The sequence below is a fragment of the Mytilus trossulus genome, chromosome 4, assembly GCF_036588685.1.
Source record: "Mytilus trossulus isolate FHL-02 chromosome 4, PNRI_Mtr1.1.1.hap1, whole genome shotgun sequence".
In the NCBI taxonomy this organism is placed as follows: Eukaryota; Metazoa; Mollusca; class Bivalvia; order Mytilida; family Mytilidae; genus Mytilus; species Mytilus trossulus.
Window position 1 is genome coordinate 50,910,320 of NC_086376.1, and position 23,356 is coordinate 50,933,675.

Below are 23,356 nucleotides of genomic sequence, written 5' to 3' on the forward strand. Positions count from 1 at the left end.
AAAAAACATGAAGAAACAGATATTACAGCTGCATTTATTTCTCCCTTCTATACAGCTATATTTCAAAATATTAGAAAAGCTTGCAAAGCCTCTTACAGTCTATTACTAAACGTCATTAAAACGCAATACATGTATATCAAAGTTAAGGTTGGTGTTAAATTTTGTAATTTTTAAAGAATATGCAAACTGATAAGAAATACATTTGAACGTATACAAATTATTTTCATACTATTAATATACATATGAGTATGGTAAAGCCTAGAATCGTAAATAAATGTTATACAAATACATGTATCTAAACTTTTCCACACTTTCAAGTTAAAACAAAATAAGTGTCAAGGAACATAAAATATTGCACAGAAGTGTGTGAGTTCAGCATGAAATAAGCAATCATATATGTTTTATTTTTGCACTCTATAGCTATATGTTACACAAACTATGTCATGTGACATTTTATTAAATTGATATACTTTACATAGGAAGACCCAAACAAAAGATTTTTTTTACATAAAACAATAAATTCTAGTTCATCACCTGAGGTATCTGACACAATGCACAAGAACACACAAGCACAAAAGTCCTGGAGGAATGTTATAATGTAAAGGCATGAACATAAAACATGGATCAATCTGAACAATTATTGTGAACCCAATGATACTTTTCCACAGATTCACCTGCAAGTTACCTGTTGATTTAAACTTTTTTAAGTAACTGTCCCATCTAACAAATAGTTCACTGTGTAGTTAATTCACTGGGACCTTTAAATTTCTTCTAGGAGAAATCTATCACTCACAGATTAATTTACCTGAACGAAAAATTGAACTGTCAATGATGAAAATACATGTACAAATAAGGTCTCATAAAACTGCATGTAGTGTTGTATTTATTCAATATCAATATAACTTTTTTAATAGTTTCAATATAAACACTGTTTCAAAAACTAAAAGTTGATCTCTGATCAAATTTTCAATACTTTACCTATTTTAAAGTTTGCTTTTTTTGTGTTTGACAAATAATAGCTTAAAAATAAAGGAGTAGGTTCAGTAAGACCCCTTTTTGGCCCCAAAATATAGCAGTTTTACAAAAGTGTGAAAATGTTATCTTTTAGCTATTTATTGGAAAGTAAAATGCTTCTGCTACATAAATATGGGCTATTTTTGACAATACAATGCACATATATCGGGTACTAATCTCATTAAGTCATGCTAAATTACTAAAATCTTCACAATTTTAGCATTGTAGTTAAATTTTAGACGGTTTCTGTCTTAAATGAAAGTGGCCGCATTTGTGTTCATTCATAATATTGAATTGTAAGTTGTATTTGATGATAATACAAAACATATATAAAGGTTGAGAATGCAGCCACTTTCATTTTTGCCAAAAAACATCTGAAAAGTGATGTTTTTTTGGCATATTTGATAGATTTTTCATATTTAAGGTTGAATCCGAGCGTTTTTAATGACTGACTCAGTTAAAATCTTTCACATAAACTAATTGAATCAAGTGAAATAGACATTTAAGTGTTTAAAAAGAGTCCAAAATCTGTCTTTAGATGAACCTTTAATTTGGACAAAAATCAGCGGAACGGAACTAAACTTCAACTTGATCTGTTACTTATCATGGTTAACTGACATTCCAAAAATTAGCCCAATATCTGAAGGCGCATAGAAAAAAAGTCTGTATAATGGTTTGTTGAGGAATGACAGAATGATGGACTAGGGTTAACTATAAAGCACTGACAACTTTGTTGTGGGGCCATAAAATCTACACAGAGAACAATTGCTTTTGTAGTTATTCAATAGGACAAGAGAATAGACAAAAGTTTAAATACCCTGGTCAAGAGCAGACGACTCTGTGGAAAACTTTCATTTGGTTCGCAATAAAATAAACAATAATGGAATAAATTTGATCACAAACAGTTCATAAATGACATATATAATATATCTATGGTCTTTGATAAAATTGGTTTATAAATATTGTCATTCATATTTGCCTTGATACAGTTTTTGTCATAAGAGCTGCAATATTCCTTTCTTTCTGTCATATTTATATTGAGCTTTTGGCCATCGTAATCCATCTCCTTCTGGTGGATGAGTAGATGGTAATAATATATGCCTCCATATTGTTCTGTCAAATAAAACAAATACAGCAGGTTAGAACCAATAGGTTTTGCCATATTCTGCATACATGCCTATAGAACCTTTTTACTTTGTTGAACATTTAAATTCAGGACTCATCTTTACACATGAAATCTGTGAAAATTAGCATCCCCCAAAGAATTATGAATTCCATTCAATCTGTTTTATAGATGACTTAGTAATAAACAAATCAAAACATTTACATAACTTAAAATGAATTTAAAAATTTAAAAAGACTTCACAAATAAATACTGAAAATGTTCAAGAAATTTGTTTTTCTAAATTATTGTATCATATGTTCTATAGAAAATTCATTTCAATTGTTTGGTAAGCTGCAATGATGTAAAAACATTGATAAAATGCAAGTTTTCTTTAAAAAAGAATAACATATTTCTTTAGTAACTCATTCAGTGAGAAATGTTGTCCAATGTTATATCAAAGTTTCCATCAGATAAGACTCCATTATTACAATGTTGCCAAAACAAAACTTGTATTGAATATCTATTATCAAATTACATCATTAAATTCTCCTTCCACATTTTTCTATAATTTTACCTTCCATCATATAATCCTAAAAATATTTTCCAATTCCTTAATACTCCATGATGGTATGGATTCTTGAATTTCTGTAAAAATTGAAAAAGAAATATGCATAAATTTAATTTAAATTGATATGTTCATTTATTCAGTCTTTAAATGATAATTTCTAACTTAAATTTTTTTTTTTTAGGGCATCAAGCTTATAAATCTGACCTTCAAATAAATCAATATGGATGAATATTTTGTTCATTTTATTCTTGAATAGTAATTTTGTCAATATATCTGATATAATTGTAAGCCTATTCTTGTTTTTTTTAATAAAGATTAACCAAAGAGGACAGATAACAGGCTCTAAATAGTTAACTGCCAACTGTCACTATTTACAGGGGATTTCCCCCATGAAGGCTCCGAAATGGAAATTTTAAAAGAGCAATTTTGTCCACAATTTTAAACAAAACTATTAATTTTACAATGCTACAGGCTTGCAAAAGTATGAAGAAGCCAAAAAAAACAACATTAAAATGTATTTGAAGCCCCCTTGAATGTTTTGTAGCACTTTAAGAGCCATCTTGCACGTCAAACCCCCATGGACATTTTGAAAAGTTGGCAGGTATGGATTCCATATTTTTCGTTGGGCACTTCTTTCGCGGATTTGGTAGGTACATATGGACCACGAATTTAAATGTTCAACGAAATTACTGATTTCCCATAAGGTTGAATGCAGACTTTGGCAAAACAACAAAATTATACATCCAGGAAAATACAAGTTTTCATCAATCCACAAAAATAAGTACCAATGAAAATAAATTAATCCATAGTAACTTCCTTGTTGTACCTGCTGCATCTTCATATGAGTAATATCTTTTTACAAGATGTGTTTGCAATTAAAGTCATATGAAACGAGTGACTGGCGAAAAATAATGTTTATCCAATTCTTGAACCAATGCATGTATATATCATAAACTTAGTCTTATGTGCACGATTATATCATTTTTTACGCAATATATTGTATAATCGTATTTTTTTTTTCTCTCTATCTGTTATGAGGTGAAAAAATGGCAGCTACTTAATTGTTGTGTTTTGAAACCATAGTTTACTGATTGTCACCTTATAGTAAACAATCAACAAAGAGGCATGGATATTGAGCACGTGTTTAACATGTACAATCAGATAATTGTTTATTTAATGACAGTTCCATTTATTTTGAGATCACCAGATTTTTACGAGAGTCACGCTAATGTCACTTTGCATATGGAAAATATGTCGGCAAATTGCTTCCTGGAAGCAAGCAATTGAAAAAAAGTAAACTTCTTTTAAATGTGGACAAATTAAAGAAATTTCTTCAGAAAAAAGTATATGTACATAAGTTTTATAATGAAAACTATCCATTATTACTTATAATGAAACACACAGTTTACATCTGTAACTATCAATACCAGGGTTGGCAAAGTATTACCCGCCCGGGAATTCCCGGGTCTGGGTTTTCCCGGGCTGGGCAATAGTCCCAGAAATGTGTAATAGTGGGCAATACTGGGCAATATGATTTTCTATGCTTATTTTAACACTGAATAGTAAAGACTTGGAACAGTGTCATAGTATAACAGCTTAATATATACTTTTTATACAGATAACCATTGACAGTCATTTCTAGAAGATTGAAATATCAATTTCATTCTCTTCTCTATTAATTCTATATGTAGGCAGAACAGAAGATTTGTACATTTAAAGATACCTTTTTAATAACCAAACATTGTTTTAATAATCCAAACTTAAAAACATGCATTTTAATGCAGCATTTAAGTGACTTGTTAATTTTATTTGTTATACATTCATATTGCTAAATAAACACCCTAAGGGGTCATGCCAATAAAACTTATAGAATTATAAGGGCTGATTATTGTTACATAAACAAATCTGTGTTCTAATCTAAATAATAACTAATTAATTAGTGACATTATTTAAATGTAATTTTTCTTACAAGTAATTGCTAATTCTTAAATTAGGAATTATATTATTATTGGAGAAAAAAATGTTTTGCTTTATATTTAGTTTGCCAATCTAGACAAATGCTAGACAAACAAAATACATGTAGGGTATAAATATCTTATTAAATGTATTACATTTGTGTTTATCACTGAATCCTCTTTAAAATTCAGACAAGTATTTTATATTACCCAGTATTGCCCAGTATTACCCACTAAAACCCAGTAAAACCCAGGTTTTCCCAGTATTTCCCAGTGGGCTGGGCAATACTCATTAAACCCGGGTTTTTGCCAACCCTGATCAATACACAAAAACAAAATATTAAGATGTAATAATAACTGTTGTTTTTTAAGTATCTGTCGTTTCATAATTGTGTTGATAGGTTTTCTGACATTCTCATTTGTCAACAGGTATTCAGTGGGGGATCCAGAACTTTTCATAAGGGGGGCCCGCTGACTAACCTAGGGGGGGGGGGGGGGGGGCACTCCAGTCATGCTTCAGTGATTGCCTATATAATCAACTAAATTTTTTTTCACAAGAAAGGGGGGCCTGGGCCCCCCTTGGATCCGCTTATGGGTATTTATGTTATGGTATATTTATTAGCAACACAACAAATGTAAACTTACAATCCCCAGAGCTTTCAGTCTGGCCTTCTCTTTTTTGTTGATATGGATTTCTATATTTGTTTCATTATAACTGACCATTTTGATGTGCCACACTAATAACAGTGATATAGCCACACAAACACCACTGGCTAAAATAAACTCGTACAATACTGCATTGTGGAAAAATGCATCCACATAATCCATTTCTAAATCATTCTCGTCATGTTTGTATGGCGCTGCCTGAAAAAAGATAAGTACATATACCAGTAAACATATTTAAAAGCACATTTTTTTTAAAGGATATAATATCACAAATGAAATGGAATAGACAACTTTCGAGTTTGATGCATTTCCGTCAAAAACTTAGGTTTCAGTGAACATCATTAGTGTGTCTAGGAGCATCGTCACTTCCATTCCCAAGTTGAGCGATTGATTAGAAAACTATGATATATACTATATTGCATGAATTATTCACCAAATTAAATTCTCATAATTGACAATCAGCACTGCTGTCATTAGGGAATTGCGATTAAGTACCTACAGAAAAAAACTTTTTTCTAGCTTATCCTGCACAATGATGATCACTAAGACGCTTGATGAACTTAAATAGAGCAAATATACAGGCGATCTTCTATATCTGGTCATAAAGGCATGCAAAAAGAGTTTTCCAGTGAAGGACAAACTTGTATGTGGTCTATTACATTATAAAAGCAGTATAAGGATAGCAAATGGATAATCTGGATACAAGATATGATATGTATATCAGTGTACTGTGGATTTAGTAATTCTCTTGGGAATCAATTTTCGTTGATTGAGAAAAAATTGTAATTTTGTGAATATTTGATTTTGTGGCCGAAGTCTGTATAAAATCCTATAGAAATTTACTTCTGCAAAGATTGTGGACAGACATACAAAGGTATGTCATATTATGTCCTCTCTTTGTGGACAGACATACAAAGGTATATCATATTATGTCCTCTCTTTGTGGACAGACATACAAAGGTATGTCATATTATGTCCTCTTTTTGTGGACAGACATACAAAGATATGTCATATTATGTCCTCTCTTTGTGGACAGACATACAAAGATATGTCATATTATGTCCTCTCTTTGTGGACAGACATACAAAGTTAAGTCATATTATGTCCTCTCTTTGTGAACAGACATACAAAGGTATATCATATTATGTCCTCTCTTTGTGGACAGACATACAAAGTTATGTCATATTATGTCCTCTCTTTGTGGACAGACATACAAAGTTATGTCATATTAAGTCCTCTCTTTGTGGACAGACATACAAAGGTATATCATATTATGTCCTCTCTTTGTGGACAGACATACAAAGATATGTCATATTATGTCCTCTCTTTGTGGACAGACATACAAAGTTATGTCATATTATGTCCTCTCTTTGTGGACAGACATACAAAGGTATATCATATTATGTCCTCTCTTTGTGGACAGACATACAAAGTTTTGTCATATTATGTCCTCTCTTTGTGGACAGACATAAAAAAGGTATATCATATTATGTCCTCTCTTTGTGGACAGACATACAAAGGTATGTCATATTATGTCCTCTCTTTGTGGACAGACATACAAAGGTATATCATATTATGTCCTCTCTTTGTGGACAGACATACAAAGGTATGTCATATTATGTCCTCTCTTTGTGGACAGACATACAAAGGTATGTCATATTATGTCCTCTCTTTGTGGACAGACATACAAAGGTATATCATATTATGTCCTCTTATTGTGGACAGACATACAAAGGTGTGTCATATTATGTCCTCTCTTTGTGGACGGACATACAAAGGTATGTCATATTATGTCCTCTCTTTGTGGACAGACATACAAAGGTATGTCATATTATGTCCTCTCTTTGTGGACAGACATACAAAGGTATGTCATATTATGTCCTCTCTTTGTGGACAGACATACAAAGGTATATCATATTATGTCCTTTCTTTGTGGACAGACATACAAAGGAATGTCATATTAGGTCCTCTCTTTGTGGACAGATTAACAAAGGTATATCATATTATGTCCTCTCCTTGTGGACAGACATACAAAGGTATTTCATACTATTATCCTCTCTTTGTGGACAGACATACAAAGATATGTCATATAATGTCCTCTCTTTGAGGACTGATATACAAATGTATGTCATATTATGTCCTCTTTTTGTGGACAGACATACAAAGGTATGTCATATTATGTCTTCTCTTTGTGGACAGACATACAAAGGTATGTCATATTATGTCCTCTCTTTGTGGACAGATATACAAAGGTATGTCATATTATGTCCTCTCTTTGTGGACAGACATACAAAGGTATGTCATATTATGTCCTCTCTTTGTGGACAGACATACAAAGGTATGTCATATTATGTCCTCTCTTTGTGGACAGATTTACAAAGGTATATCATATTATGTCCTCTCCTTGTGGACAGTTATACAAAGGTATTTCATACTATTATCCTCTCTTTGTGGACAGACATACAAAGATATGTCATATAATGTCCTCTCTTTGTGGACCGATATACAAATGTATGTCATATTATGTCTTCTCTTTGTGGACAGACATACAAAGGTATGTCATATTATGTCCTCTCTTTGTGGACAGACATACAAAGGAATGTCATATTAGGTCCTCTCTTTGTGGACAGATTTACAAAGGTATATCATATTATGTCCTCTCCTTGTGGACAGACATACAAAGGTATTTCATACTATTATCCTCTCTTTGTGGACAGACATACAAAGATTGTCATATTATGTCCTCTCTTTGTGGACTGATATACAAAGGTATGTCATAATATGTCCTCTCTTTGTGGACAGACATACAAAGGTATGTCATATTATGTCCTCTCTTTGTGGACAGACATACAAAGGTATGTCATATTATGTCCTCTCTTTGTGGACAGACATACAATGGTATGTCATATTATGTCCTCTCTTTGTGGACAGACATACAAAGGTATGTCATATTATGTCCTCTCTTTGTGGACAGACATACAAAGGTATATCATATTCTGTCCTCTCTTTGTGGACAGACATAAAAAAGGTATGTCATATTATGTCCTTTCTTTGTGGACAGACATACAAAGTTATGTCATATTATGTCCTCTCTTTGTGGACAGACATACAAAGTTATGTCATATTATGTCCTCTCTTTGTGGACAGACATACAAAGGTGTGTCATATTTTGTCCTCTCTTTGTGGACAATATTATGTCCTCTCTTTGTGGACAGACATACAAAGGTATATCATATTATGTCCTCTCTTTGTGGACAGACATAAAAAAGGCATGTCATATTATGTCCTCTCTTTGTGGACAGACATACAAAGGTATATCATATTATGTCCTCTCTTTGTGGACAGACATACAAAGGTATGTCATATTATGTCCTCTCTTTGTGGACAGACATACAAAGGTATATCATATTATGTCCTCTCTTTGTGGACAGACATAAAAAAGGCATGTCATATTATGTCCTCTCTTTGTGGACAGACATACAAAGGTATATCATATTATGTCCTCTCTTTGTGGACAGACATACAAAGGTATGTCATATTATGTCCTCTCTTTGTGGACAGACATACAAAGGTATATCATATTATGTCCTCTCTTTGTGGACAGACATACAAAGGTATGTCATATTATGTCCTCTCTTTGTGGACAGACATACAAAGGTATGTCATATTATGTCCTCTCTTTGTGGACAGACATACAAAGGTATATCATATTATGTCCTCTCTTTGTGGACAGACATAAAAAAGGCATGTCATATTATGTCCTCTCTTTGTGGACAGACATACAAAGGTATATCATATTATGTCCTCTCTTTGTGGACAGACATACAAAGGTATGTCATATTATGTCCTCTCTTTGTGGACAGACATACAAAGGTATGTCATATTATGTCCTCTCTTTGTGGACAGACATACAAAGATATGTCATATAATGTCCGCTCTTTGTGGACAGACATACAAAGGTGTGTCATATTATGTCCTCTCTTTTTTTAATTCAGTGTTGAACATAGTTGATATATAAGTATTCAACATTTTAAAGAACATTTTATTATTAACAATAACCACAATAAACCTATTTCTCGTATCATACATAAACTAAAAGAACTAGCCAAGGAATTTGTTTTTGTCCTGGCAGATAAAGCTGCTAATAATATTATTATTGTTTGACGTAAATTTTACATTGAGGTTCTGAAAAAAGAAATTACCAATTCACCAACATTCCCACTAACTCCATTTTCAGAAAACGACATCTGTAACAAAGATAAACTTTTAGCTACCGCTTTACAAACAGAACCAAATACAATGAATGTCCCTAAGTACTATGTATTGGCTTCCGAAGCTACACAAAACACCGTACAAATATAGATTTATTTCATCTTCAAGCCATTGTTCCACTACTTAATTGTCTATTCTTCTTACCAGTACACTGGGTACAATCAAGAACCTGATAATAAATTGTTCAAATAAGGCCATCTAAAATAGTGGAATTAATTACTTTTGGAGTGTCAAGAACTCGTTGGAAGTACTTGATAAATTGCATGCTTATATTGGTAATTTTGATTCTGTTCAAAGTTTAGATTTTTCTACCCTGAATACCACATTGCCTCACATTCTCGTTAAGAAAAAATTCACCCACCTAATAAAATGGGCATTTAAACAGTCAGAATGTGAATATGAATGTTCAAACTCTTTTTAGTAGCAATAAACAAAACCAGATGCTCCGCAGGGCGCAGCTTTAAACAACCGCAGAGGTTGAACCCTGATCAGATGGGGCAAGTACGGACACAACATTCAAGCTGGATTCAGCTCTAAATTTGGATGAAAAATAGTTGACACAGAATAGGTTTCTGACACAGAATGAATGTGGTCTAATGAACTTAAAATTTTTGTTTTGCCTTTGAACAATTCACTTTGCTGTTAAATATTAATCCTCTCAAAAAAATGTTTGAAAAATTTTCTTAATATTTATGAAATTTCAAATGAGAAAAATTGAACCCTCCCCCCCCTTCCCCCTCCCCAATTTTTTTTTCACACCCCCCTATCTTTTATTCCAAAACCGATCTCAATTCAAATTTCTAATGGAGTTTACAACAATAATCACTCATTTAAATACATCATAAAATATCAAAATGTAAAAAAGGTATAAGGACATCATTCGTAAATATAGCTCAACATGCAGACATCTTATACATTCAGGTATTTCACATCAAATTTTATGGAAATATTCTTTATAAAGCACAAAAATGTCAGTTTTCACCTCAGAAACTAACAAAACCTTTAAATTGACTTATCAAGAAGGGATATAGTTACGATACTGTTGTCAGGTCATTAAAGATTGCATATTTTGGCGTTAATATTGATTCACTTATAGGGTCTTTGTATTGGAACTAAACACATTTATTAAAAAACCAGTTGTTGGCATGACACGGGTTATGTTCTTTACATATATATGTTATGATGGTATGATACTAAACCCCTAACGGGAAGGATTGTGCCTGATATTCATATGATGAAATCATAATCTTCCAATCAGTTTAATTGAAGTCTGGAGCTGGCATGTCAGTTAACTGCTAGTAGATTGTTGTTATTTATGTATTATTGTCATTTTGTTTATTTTCTTTGGTTACATCTTCTGACATCAGACTGGACTTCTCTTGAATTATATTTTAAATGTGCGTATTGTTATGCATTTTCTTTTCTACATTGGCTAGAGGTATAGGGGGAGGGTTGAGATCTCACAAACATGTTTAATCCCGCCACATTTTTGCGGCTGTCCCAAGTCAGGAGCCTCTGGCCTTTGCTAGTCTTGTATTATTTTAATTTAAGTTTCTTGTGTACAATTTGGAGTTTAGTATGGCGTTCATTATCACTGAACTAGTATATATTTGTTTAGGGGCCTCCGGGTGCATGAATTTCTCGCTACATTGAAGACCTGTTGGTGACCTTCTGCTGTTGTTTTTTTCTGTGGTCGGGTTGTTGTCTCTTTGACACATTCCCCATTTCCATTTTCAATTTTAGACATACAAAGGTATGTCATATTATGTCCTCTCTTTGTGGACAGACATAACTAGAGGCTCTAAAGAGCCTGTGTCGCTCACCTTGGTCTATGTGAATATTCAATAAAGGACACAGATGGATTCATGACAAAATTGTGTTTTCAATTGGTGATGGTGATGTGTTTGTAGATCTTACTTTACTGAACATTCTTGCTGCGTACAATTATCCCTATTTATAATGATTGGCCCAGTAGTTTCAGTGAAAAATATTAGTAAAAATTTACAAATTTTATGAAAATTGTTAAAAATAGACTATAAAGGGCAATAACTCCTTCGGGGGTCGGTCAATTGACCATTTTGGTCATATTGACTTATTTTTAGGTCTTACTTTGCTGTAAATTATTGCTGTTTACAGTTTATCTCTATCTATAATAATATTGAAGATAATAACAAAAAATGGCAAAATTTCCTTAAAGTTACCAATTCAGGGGCAGCACTCTAACAACCAGTTGTCCAAATCATCTGAAAATTTTAGGGCAGATAGATCTTGACCTGATGTACAATATTCACCACCCAATCAGATTGCTCTAAATGCTTTGGTTTTTGAGGTTGGCTGGGTCACCGGACACAATTTTAAATTAGATACCCCAATGATAATTGTGGCCAAGTTTGATTTTATTTGGCCGATTAGTTTCAGAGGAGAAGATTTTTGTAAAAGATAACTAAGATTTACGAAAAATGGTTAAAAATGGACTATAAAGGGCAATAACTCCTAAAGGGGTAAACTGACCGTTTTGGTCCTGTTGACTTATTTGTAAATCTTACTTTGCTGAACATTTTTGCTGTTTACAGTTTATCTCTATCTATAATAATATTCAAGATAATAACCAAAAACAGCAAAATTTCTTTATAATTACCAATTCAGGGGCAGCAACCCAACAACCAAGTGTCCAATTCTTCTGAAAATTTCAGGGCAGATTCTTGACCTGATTAACAATTTTTATTCCATGTCAGGTTTGCTCTAAATGCTTTGGTTTTTGAGTTATGAGCCAAAAACTGCATTTTACCCCTATGTTCTATTTTTTAGCCATGGCGGCCATCTTGGTTGGTTGGCCGGGTCACCGGCACCGGACACAATTTTTAAACTAGTGTTGGAAATCAGGCACAGAAGAGAACGTTAACGTAACGCGGCATTATTGTATATTCAACGTCGTTTACTTATGACGTTATCTTGTACTTCAGTCATCAATACAAATTCATACAGTTTAGACATCTTTATTATTACATATGCAGTTTTAGTAAAACCACTTTACGATATTGGTGCCGTGACCAGCAGAAGATGACTTCAAAGCTGAAATCTATACGAGCGGGACACAGAAGCGCAGTTTCTAGGATTTTAAGAAGATTTGAGGAGAGAAGTGAAACAGAAGAAAAACCGGAAGAGGACGAGTTGGAAACAATTTTGGAAACATTAAAGTAAAAGCAAGATATTCTGAAGGATTTGGATAAGAACATTTTAGATAGTGTTCAAGAGGAGGATATAGAGCAAGAGATACTTGACACAGATGAGTTAATTTAATTTAGAGACGAAAATACGAAAAATTCATAAATTTATTCAAGCTCAAACATCAAATTTAAATGCAGCCGCTAGAAGTTTTTTGCCGCACAATGAGACACTGCAACCCATTCAAATTGTTGGCCCCATATATAACATAAGAGATAACTCACAAGATACTGGCCTCAATTTCACGTCTTTACGTTCAAATTCAAGCGTTAATAGAAGCAACTTCCACAAACTACCGAAATTGAATTTACCTACGTTTGATGGAAACGTACTTGAATGGCAATCCTTTTGGGATTCTTTTGATTCAGCTATTCACAACAACAACACTCTAACCGACGTTCAAAAGTTTAATTACCTAAAGTCTTGGACTACAGGGAGAACATGAACAGATAATCAAACGTTTATTCAAAGTGACATTATATTATGAACTGTGGTAAAAGTTTTAATTTTAATGATGGACTTTAAAGTTGATTTCATTTTATTATTTTAACAGAGAGACTTTAATTATTTTACAAGTTTTAAATTCGTGGGCCAGAGAATGTTGGAAATCACGCACAGAAGAGAACGTTAACGTAACGTGGCATTATTGTATATTAAACGTCGTTTACTTATGACGTTATCTTGTACTTCAGTCATCAATACAAATTCATACAGTTTAGACGCCTTTATTATTACAAAAGCAGTTTTAGTAAAACCACTTTGCGATAATAAGATACCCTAATGATGATTGTGGCCAAGTTTGATTTTATTTGGCCCAGTAGTTTCAGAGGAGAAGATTTTTGTAAAAGTTAACGACGACAGACGACGACAACAAGTGATGAAAAAAAACTCACATGGCCCTTTGGGCCAGGTGAGCTAAAAAAGGTATATCATATTATGTCCTCTCTTTGAGGACAGACATACAAAGGTATATCATATTATGTTCTCTCTTTGTGGACTTAGTAAACACAAGTACATTTTTATTTATAAAATTTCTCACAAAAAAAAATAATTTAACAATGGAATGTTACCCCTTCATATGCTCTTGACAATTTTTAAAGACTTACAGTTGCTGTGGCTGTGTGCTGCCAAACTTCATGTGCTATATTGAGAGGATACATAAAACCTGGAAATGGATATTCCTGCAAAATGTTAAAAAAAAAATATAACTACACACATACATGTATGTTTACATCGACTTTCTAGTAGCTGTGTTTTCATTAGTCATAATACAGTTATCAGGGCGGTAAAGATTTTTAACTCTTTTTTTTATTGTTGTTTTGTCTGTAGGTCATTTACAGATTAATATATGGTATGAACACTTGTATATCGTTGAAGACAGTGTGTAAACCTCCAAATGATTTTTGAGTATTGTTCTATTGCTTTCCTCCTTTCATTTATGTAAATATTCTGGTTATAAATGTATTCAAAATACACATTGTCTCAGAATCATAGCATAAAAATTTGTTATAATCCCCCCAAACTTCAATACTTTTATTGTTAATATATTTAATCAATTTTTAAATGTAGTATTAAAAAAAAGACATACATATTGACTGTTAAAGAGGAAAAAAATTATGTGGTGGAATTTGTTTTGTTGTAAATTCAGAATGTTTTTTAATTTTAATGCAATTGGGTGGGTATTGCAATAATAAGAACTCACATTCGAGATTTTTATGAAATCGCAATAATCAATCTTGCATTTTAGTCAACTTTAAAAAAAATTGCAATCATTTCTGAATTCACTGTATATGAACACAACATATTCTAGCTTAAGAATATAAACTTCATTTAAGGATAAAAGAATTGTCAACAAACCCAAGTGTCCATATACAGAGAATATCCATAAAAGTAGTTCAAGCATAAACTGTAGGTTATAGGAACTCAAATGATATTTTTGTGCTTTACAAGAGCTCTGACTAAAAAATTATGTCATTATTTTTCAAAGATTAATTAAAAGATGCTAAACCAACCTTTTTTCCATAGAAATGTTCTTTGAAGGAATCATAACCTACTGCACAGACATAAATAGCCCCAATAAATAAATAAACAATAAACAAAAAGAAATATCGATGGTTATAAAATCCAACACAATTGTTTATCCAAGCTGATTTTTGTTAAGGAAGATTGTTACGAACTTGCTCTTGGAATTATATTTAAATATATATGTCATAATGATGAAAATAAAACATATACTGTGGATTCATTTATTTTTCAAGTGGTCCAATTTTGGTAGATTGGTGAATAGTTTTATATAATGTGAATATTTTTGGTGGGTTTTTGCAAAGTTTGCTTAGTGATATTTTGCACTTGTTGAACATTCAAATTTGTGTTGACATGCATAAAGCCAAAAACCCATAAAATCCATAAAAATTGGTAGCCATGAGTAATAATTATGTACTAGAATAACATGTACCGTAATATCACCAGTGAAATTAAAGTAATAAAACTTTATCTTGACTACCCGTATATTTGAACTTTTGACTGAAATTTTATTTAATTCACTACCCCATTTATATATGACACAGGATGAGTCATAGACATGCATAAATTCTACTTTCTTTTTGGCTAGTTATCATGTTTAATTGATCCAACTTATTGTGGATAAGTGGAACATATATATAGAATAACCATACATTGTCTCGAAATATCAATGTTATTTGTACAAGGCTTGGAAACAGGTAGAAAGCGAGGCTGTGCCGAGCATTTCTACCTGTTTCGAGCCGAGTACAAATAACAGATTGATATTTCGAGACAATGTATGGTTATTCTTAATATACTGCATCTCTGAAAACTGTTCTAAATATAGTATTTTGGGTAAAAAAACATCATTTCTTAATCTGAAGCGGACGATGTTAAATTTCCGCGAACCTGTATGTTTTATTGACGTCATAAATGAAACTCTACGGAAACACATTGTCAACGTCATAAAGAAGGTGATATACGGTCAGTGACTGTATATGACATATGAATATACGGTCAATGCAATTTGACTGCTCAAATAGCACAGCTGCAGTATATATGGATATCTATGTTTCTTTTTTTTCTTTTTGTGCTGCTTGTTTGTTATCTATATCAACCACAATTGCATCAAAATGCATTAGTATTTAAAAAAACCACATATTATAGATTTGTTATCTTCATATTCTTTAAGAACTTAAATAGTTCTCATTAATCTTTTTTTTATATCATTGTTTGTATTGTATTATGAAAATTATTGATGTTGTAATGTTTATGCCCTTTGGGGCCCATAATTGGAAATGAATATCTTCTTCTTCTTCTATAAGAACTGCATTGTGATAAGGATACGACAATGATGATCCATTTTTAACACACATTTGTTACATATACTACAATGATGAGTTCTAGGGGGTTTAGGACTGATACATTTCTTGCATATAGATACTGTTTCTGGAACCTCCTAAAATGTATAAAAATTTTATGTCAAGTGTCCAAGATGGTTTTGGAACTATACATTACTTACATATACAAAATGTATATAGATATTGTTTCTGGAACTTTGGGAGAAAATGATAAAATTATCAATTTATGTATACAGTATTGAGTTTTTGGGTGGTTTTGGACAGATTCATTAGGTTTCAGACCACTAAATCCAAATTAAACTATTAAACAATTAACCAAGTTTTACAGCTTTCTAGATATACTACCTTCAGTTTAACTTCATAAAAACAAGTTATATGTATGAAATTGCACATGTACAAATGAATAACCTTGCTTTATGCGAATTTCAACCAGTGCTTAAAGTCTTGCAATGAAACATCACTGTTTGGAAGTCAACTATTAAAATTTTCCTGCAAATATACTATGGAGCGCATAAATCCTCAATCTTTAATGCATAATCATGAGCAAGTGAATTTTGGCTTAAAATGGTCTGCATCTGCCTTTGTTTCATTTTTACTAAAAGTTTTGTAACATCCAGTACATGTAATTACAATTTTCTTATCTTTTATCATTCTGTTGAATTGTGTTCATGCTTATGCAATATGGTGAGTACATGTTCACGCTGCCTGATGTTCTAAGGTGTGTTTTCTTTCTTGTGGTTTACATTTTACAAAGTAATCTCTTGTTTATGTTAAGTGGTTGGTGTCTTGTTAATGTTATACTGTATTCCTTTCTGTTCATGTTATAAGGTTTGTGCTTTTGCTCTTTGCAGATGAAGATGAGGTCTATAATTTTTAAATGTCCTTTTTTCGTTAATATATTTACAAACTTCACATGATCCAATTGTGTTATTGGGTTGCTGTCTCATTGCTTCATATCCAATATCTCCTTTTATTCATATGCCGGTGAAGTAATTTGGAGTACAGACACCCTTCAAAATCTTTTGCATAAATTTATTTCAGTTTCTTATTTTGTGGTATGAAAGGTCATGACAAATCTTAATTATAAAACTGCTTAGTTCTAATTAAGGGATATATTTCAGACAAATAATATACTCACATATGGTGGATTTCCTGGGTTTGTAAATGCTGCCATTACATAGTTAAACACAACATTAACTAATAACCAATGACCAAAAGTTAGATGAAAAATACATCTTGCCACACCTTTGGTGTATTCTTGTGGTAATAAACATGTATAGGCTACTACTATAACAGATGATACTAAACATACTACTGCTGTCATAAATATCTGAAAAAATAGGAATTATATATTGTAATTTCAAAATACTATGCCTGCATTTATAGATGTGAATCTGTGACAACATTTATATACACAAGATGGCAAACAATCCTTCTAAGTACTGTATAGCAGGTTATTTTCGCGGAGTGTAAATTTTCACTTATTTTCGAGGATAGAACAAAATCACCAAAATAGAATCCCAACAATTTAAAAGTGCACATGTAAAGGTATTGATAATAGTTTTTGTATCAAAATAATAACCGCTAAAATATTTCGTATACCTTATTCAATAACTGTGGCGGATCCAGAAATTTTCATAAGTGGGGGCCCACTGACTCTCTAAGAGGGGCCCGCTCTGGTCATGCTTCAGTGCTTCCCTATATAATTAGCCAGATTTTCCCAGAAAAAGGGGGCACGGTGCCATGGTAAATTGACCCCGGGGTCAAAATACCGCTATGGTAAATTGAACTCCCCTGTTTTTGTTCATCCTAGATGATTATTAGAACATTATACATTATTCTAAAGCTTATCATAGATTAAAAAATCATTCATACAAGAAAGGGAGGTACATTTTTCATGATTGATTTAAAGAAATATCTTTGCTTGGTATAAGTTCTCTGAAGTCTTTACCAACAAAATGTCATTCAAAATACTTACTAGACCATGTAGCTTGAATGCTTTAATTATTTGTAATTATAACATATGTGTGTGTATATATATATATAAGGATAGTTTGGATTTTCCATGGTAAAAAAGGGGGAGGGGTCAAATTACCATGGCTCAAAAAATTTAAAAAGGAAATTTTTAAAACATCTGTTCCAGCATGTTAAACACATACAAACTAATTATTGGAGTATTATTACTATGAAAAGAAGTAAGAATAGCTAGAATTTTCGAAATTGAAGGTGTAAATGAGGGAGGGGGGGTCAATATACCATGAAGCCCAGGTGGTCGTGTGGTCAAGCGGGACAGCTACAGTGCAGGCGATTTGGTGTCACGATATCACAGTAGCATGGGTTCGAATCCCGGCGAGGGAAGAACAAAAAATTTGCAAAAGCAAATTTATAGATCTAACATTGTTGGGTTGATGTTAAGACGAGTTGTATATTTATAATGTACACAGCCATGTATCACCATCACTGCTGGTGATCCGATGGATAAATCTGTTGTCACTGGCTCAGACGTACTTATAAATATAATTATTTTCTGTGACTGTATGTTACATTAATTAGTAGGATCCTTTACTATAGATAATTTAGCTGATCTGTAAGAATAACATCTTCATGCTTTATAAGTTTATATATCATGTACTGTAGTACGACGCAAGATTAAAACTGACGTGGAAGGGTAACATCAGGCCATCGAAAGCTTCATTTATGAAGCCCAGGTGTTCCTGTGGTCTAGCGGGACGGCTATATACAACTCGTCTAAACATCAACCCAACAATGTAAGATCTGTAAATTTGCTTTCGCAAATTTTTTGTTCTTCCCTCAATGGGATTCGAACCCATGCTACTGAGTTATCGTGAAGCCAAATCACCTGCACTGTAGCCGTCCCGCTAGACCACACGACCACCTGGGCTTCACAATAATAAGCTTTCTGTGGTCTTGTTTTACCTTTCCTCGTCAGTTTTAATCTAGCGTCGTACTACAGTACATGATATATAAGGCATGGAGATGTTATTGTTACAGATCAGCTCAATTATCTATAGTAAAGGATCCTACAAATTAATGCAAGATACAGTCACAGAAAATAATTATATTTATAAGTACGTCTGAGTCAGTGACAACTCTACAACAGATTTATCCATGGGATCACCAGCGAGTGATCCGATGGATAAATCTGTTGCAGAGTTGTCACTGACTCAGACAGACTTATATATATATACAACTCGTCTAAACATCAACCCAACAATGTATTCTGTAAATTTGCTTTCGCAAATATTTGTTCTAATATATATATATATATATATTACATTGATAAATTTCTGGAAATGTTCATGGATAGGATGTATAGAATGTTATGATCAATGCACTATATATTGTGTATCAAAAAAAGGAAGTGATAAGCCTTGGAATTTTTAGATATGATTATCAAGTCAGTAACATAGGGTTTTAATTGCATTTGATGCAATCTTTACCCAAAAAATTATCCGGTCAAATAATTCCTGTTTTAATGGTGGATTCACTAAAATGACAACTTCTATAATAATCAACTTCATATAACATCTGAGACTACTATAACACATGTTATAGTAGTCTCAGATGACATAAACAAATGTATGATAGCCAAAAAACCATCTAAATACTAGGATTTGCATTAACGAATACCAATACTTTATTTCTCATAAAAAAAACTTCAATTACAAAAATGTACATAGCTATAGAGAACATACATAAATATAACTATAACAGATTTAGCAGTCTAATGAACATGCTGATGATTATAGGTATGTTGTGGCCTAATTTCATTAATCAGTTATTAACTTACTGGTCCTAAGTATTTTGCAAATCTATCAACAGTCCAAAACATAGGCTCTGCTGCAGTTTCCATGATGACTGTTGTTGAGGTAAAATGGTTGTAAAATAATGTCTGCCTTAACAATCGTAGCCATTGGAATGACTGTATGGCTGAGGCCTTTAGTCTCCATGGCAACTCTAAAAGTTTCCACTGTATCTTTACCATTGTGACAATTTAGCCTGTTCAAAAATAATGAAATGAAAAAAGAAAGCTATTATAATTTTTTTTATACATGTACATTGTACCCACAATATCTATCCTGAAATGCCAACCTTTTATTCGACTCCAAGTTATTCATTAACAATACAAATGAGAATTCATATACAATAATGAGAATTCATATACAATATAAGCTCAATGTCAGAAAATTAACAACCTTTTTGTATGAGGCTGAGAAACTTGGAAAGGGCGAGGTTGTACTGAGCCCTTCCCCAGTTTTGCGCCTAGTACAAAAAAATGTTATTTTTCTGACATTGACCTATTTATTGTTTTATACTGCAACTTAAATAAATAAATTCATTGCTATTTAAATTATAACACAAATTTCGAACTTGTTTTCATCCCTTAATGAACCCCTGACTGTGTAAAAAGTGTTCCATGATGAAATTGACATTGCACAAAATATAGCTGTGTTACCATATTTAGGAAATAAACACTTTTGGAGTGTCAAGAACTCGTTGGAAGTACTTGATAAATTGCATGCTTATATTGGTGATTTTGAATCTGTTCAAAGTTTTGATTTTTCTACCCTGTATACCACTTTATGACAAAAATTAGCAAAGACCCATCAAAACAACATCTGATAAACAAATTTAATAATACTTTTAGATATTTGGATGATATTTTGGCTCTCAATAATGACGACTTCAGTATGTATATTAATGAAATTTATCCTGCTGAACTTACTTTGAATAAAGCTAATACTAACAATGACCACTGCCCTTTCCTCGATCTTGATATCTATATCACTAACGGAAAGCTGAATACTAAAATTTATGATAAAAGGGATGATTTTTCATTTCCTATCGTTAATTATCCGTTTTTAGATGGTGACAATCCCTTGTCACCATCTTACGGTGTTTATATATCTCAACTTGTATGATTCGCTCGTGTATGTAACAATGTTTAAGATTTTAACGAGAGAAATTTATGTATTACTGAAAAATTATTACACCAGGGTTTTCGATATCACAAACTAGTCAAAACATTTACTAAATTTTATCATCGGTATAAAGACATCATTCGTATATATAGCTCAACATGCAGACTTCTTATACGTTCAGGTATTTCACATCCAATTTTTTATGGAAATATTCTTTATAAAGCACAAAGGTGTCAGTATTCACCTCTTAAACTTACAAAACCTTTGAATAGACTTATTAAGAAGGGATATAATTACAATACTGTTGTCAAGTCATTAAAGATTGCATATTTTGCCGTTAATATTGAGTCACTGATAAGGTCTTTGCGTCGGAACTAAACACATTTATTCTAAAAACAGTTGTTGGCATGACAGGGGTTATGTTCTTCTCATATATGTTATGATGGTATGATACTAAACCCCTAACGGGAAGGATTGTGCCTGATGTTCATATGATGAAATCATAATCTTTCAGTCAGTTTAATTGAAGTCGGGAGCTGGCATGTCAGTTAACTGCTAGTAGTCTGTTGTTATTTATGTATTATTGTCATTTTGTTTATTTTCTTTGGTTACATCTTCTGACATCAAACTCAGACTTCTCTTGAACTGAATTTTAATGTGCGTATTGTTATGCGTTTACTTTTCTACATTGGTTAGAGGTATAGGGGGAGGGTTGAGATCTCACAAACATGTTTAACCCTGCCGCATTTTTGCGCCTGTCCCAAGTCAGGAGCCTCTGGCCTTTGTTAGTCTTGTATTATTTTAATTTTAGTTCCTTGTGTACAATTTGGAAATTAGTTTGGCGTTCATTATCACTGAACTAGTATATATTTATTTAAGGGCCAGCTGAAGGACGCCTCCGGGTGCTGGAATTTCTCGCTACATGGAAGACCTGTTGGTGACCTTCTGCTGTTGTTTTTTTATTTGGTCGGGTTGTTGTCTCTTTGACACATTCCCCATTTCCATTCACAATTTTACAACTAGTTGCAGTATAAAATACTTTACTCTGTGTTCATAGCAGGTGCTTGAATAATGAAATACATGACGTACCTTCATAATTGAGTGAAAAAATCATGAAGCTTCACTTTTTGTCAAATCTTATTCAAGTCCATGAAGTCAAGAAGTTTTAGGATATGCATGTATATAACCTAATGTTCTATTTGATTCATTTGCTATTATGCTGGTTTTGATTGCTACTACTTGATTTTGCATTGTAGAAAACAGGACAAAATTCAAAAGACAAATGCAAGACTGAAATATTCTAAATTAAGGGATATCTATGAAAAATATAACTTGCACATGTACATCATTAGGTACAAAATGTAAGTATGCAATATAGAATATGCATGTATCAAAAAGTAAACAGAATAAGGCTGTCTGGATTTGTTTTAAAGGAGAATAATATCTTCAGCGACACACATCTAGTTGTAAGTGCTATGCAAAAAAAAGGGACGAAAAAAATGCTCATCATAATCCAAAAAAGATTTTATCTTTCTGATATGCAAAATAAATTTAACTTTTATATATCTAGTGGCCTTAAATTTTTCCAAACTGCACAGGTAAATCTATACACAGAGTAGTTTTTGAGGTGAAAATACAGCCATATTTGTCCATTTGTTATGATGAACCTTAAAGGGAAAATTCTTGATTCTTTACTTATAGTTTAAATATGTTCATTATGATATAAAATACATATTCACAAAGTTCGATTGCTATATGTGCAGTACAAATGTAATAAAGATGAAAATCAATAATTAATAAAATAAATATTGACTACTTCCTGTAGGTTGTGATGTTTTCTCCTGGTATTGCATGATGGGATTTAGAATACAATCACTTAAAGTCTTGGTCTTTAATCATACTTTAACGTAATCATAAGCGCGCCAATGACTAATGTTATACCTTATTTCCATCCAATGATAAGAAAATTAAAACAAGTAAAAATGCAACTGTTTACATTTATGAGCTAAATTTTCTATATTTACCATATATATACAATGATATTTTTCGATTTATTTTTGTAGACAACACAAAATATTATGATTATTAATTTTTATTTTTAATATATGCTTTTTCGTGTGACTGTCTATTTGGATCAGCGTATAATACACAAATTTTAAATACATTTTCAAGGTGTTGACAAATACAAATGAATCGCCATGGAATTATTTAATTATATTTGGTGCTATTATTTATTTGAATTCAAA

General features: G+C 32.2%; 1 protein-coding gene across 4 annotated transcripts in view; it reads right to left on the reverse strand.

Annotated features, from left to right (window-relative positions):
- Positions 1-18: 18 nt before the first annotated feature.
- Positions 19-23,356, reverse strand: part of LOC134715473 (palmitoyltransferase ZDHHC16B-like) — a 33,107-nt gene continuing 9,769 nt past the window's right edge. For 2 of the 4 annotated variants that reach the window (XM_063577659.1, XM_063577658.1), the window contains exons 2-9: positions 19,979-20,187; positions 17,306-17,497; positions 16,154-16,265; positions 14,818-14,951; positions 13,912-13,986; positions 5,288-5,506; positions 2,694-2,764; positions 19-2,127 (exon numbers count right to left, since the gene is read on the reverse strand). In XM_063577659.1, coding sequence (XP_063433729.1) covers positions 2,010-2,127; positions 2,694-2,764; positions 5,288-5,506; positions 13,912-13,986; positions 14,818-14,951; positions 16,154-16,265; positions 17,306-17,497; positions 19,979-20,173 — 1,116 coding nt within the window. In that variant the 5' untranslated portion in view covers positions 20,174-20,187 and the 3' untranslated portion in view covers positions 19-2,009. The remainder of the gene's footprint in view (positions 2,128-2,693; positions 2,765-5,287; positions 5,507-13,911; positions 13,987-14,817; positions 14,952-16,153; positions 16,266-17,305; positions 17,498-19,978; positions 20,188-23,356) is intronic. The other 2 variants (XM_063577660.1, XM_063577661.1) reach the window with 2 other exon arrangements.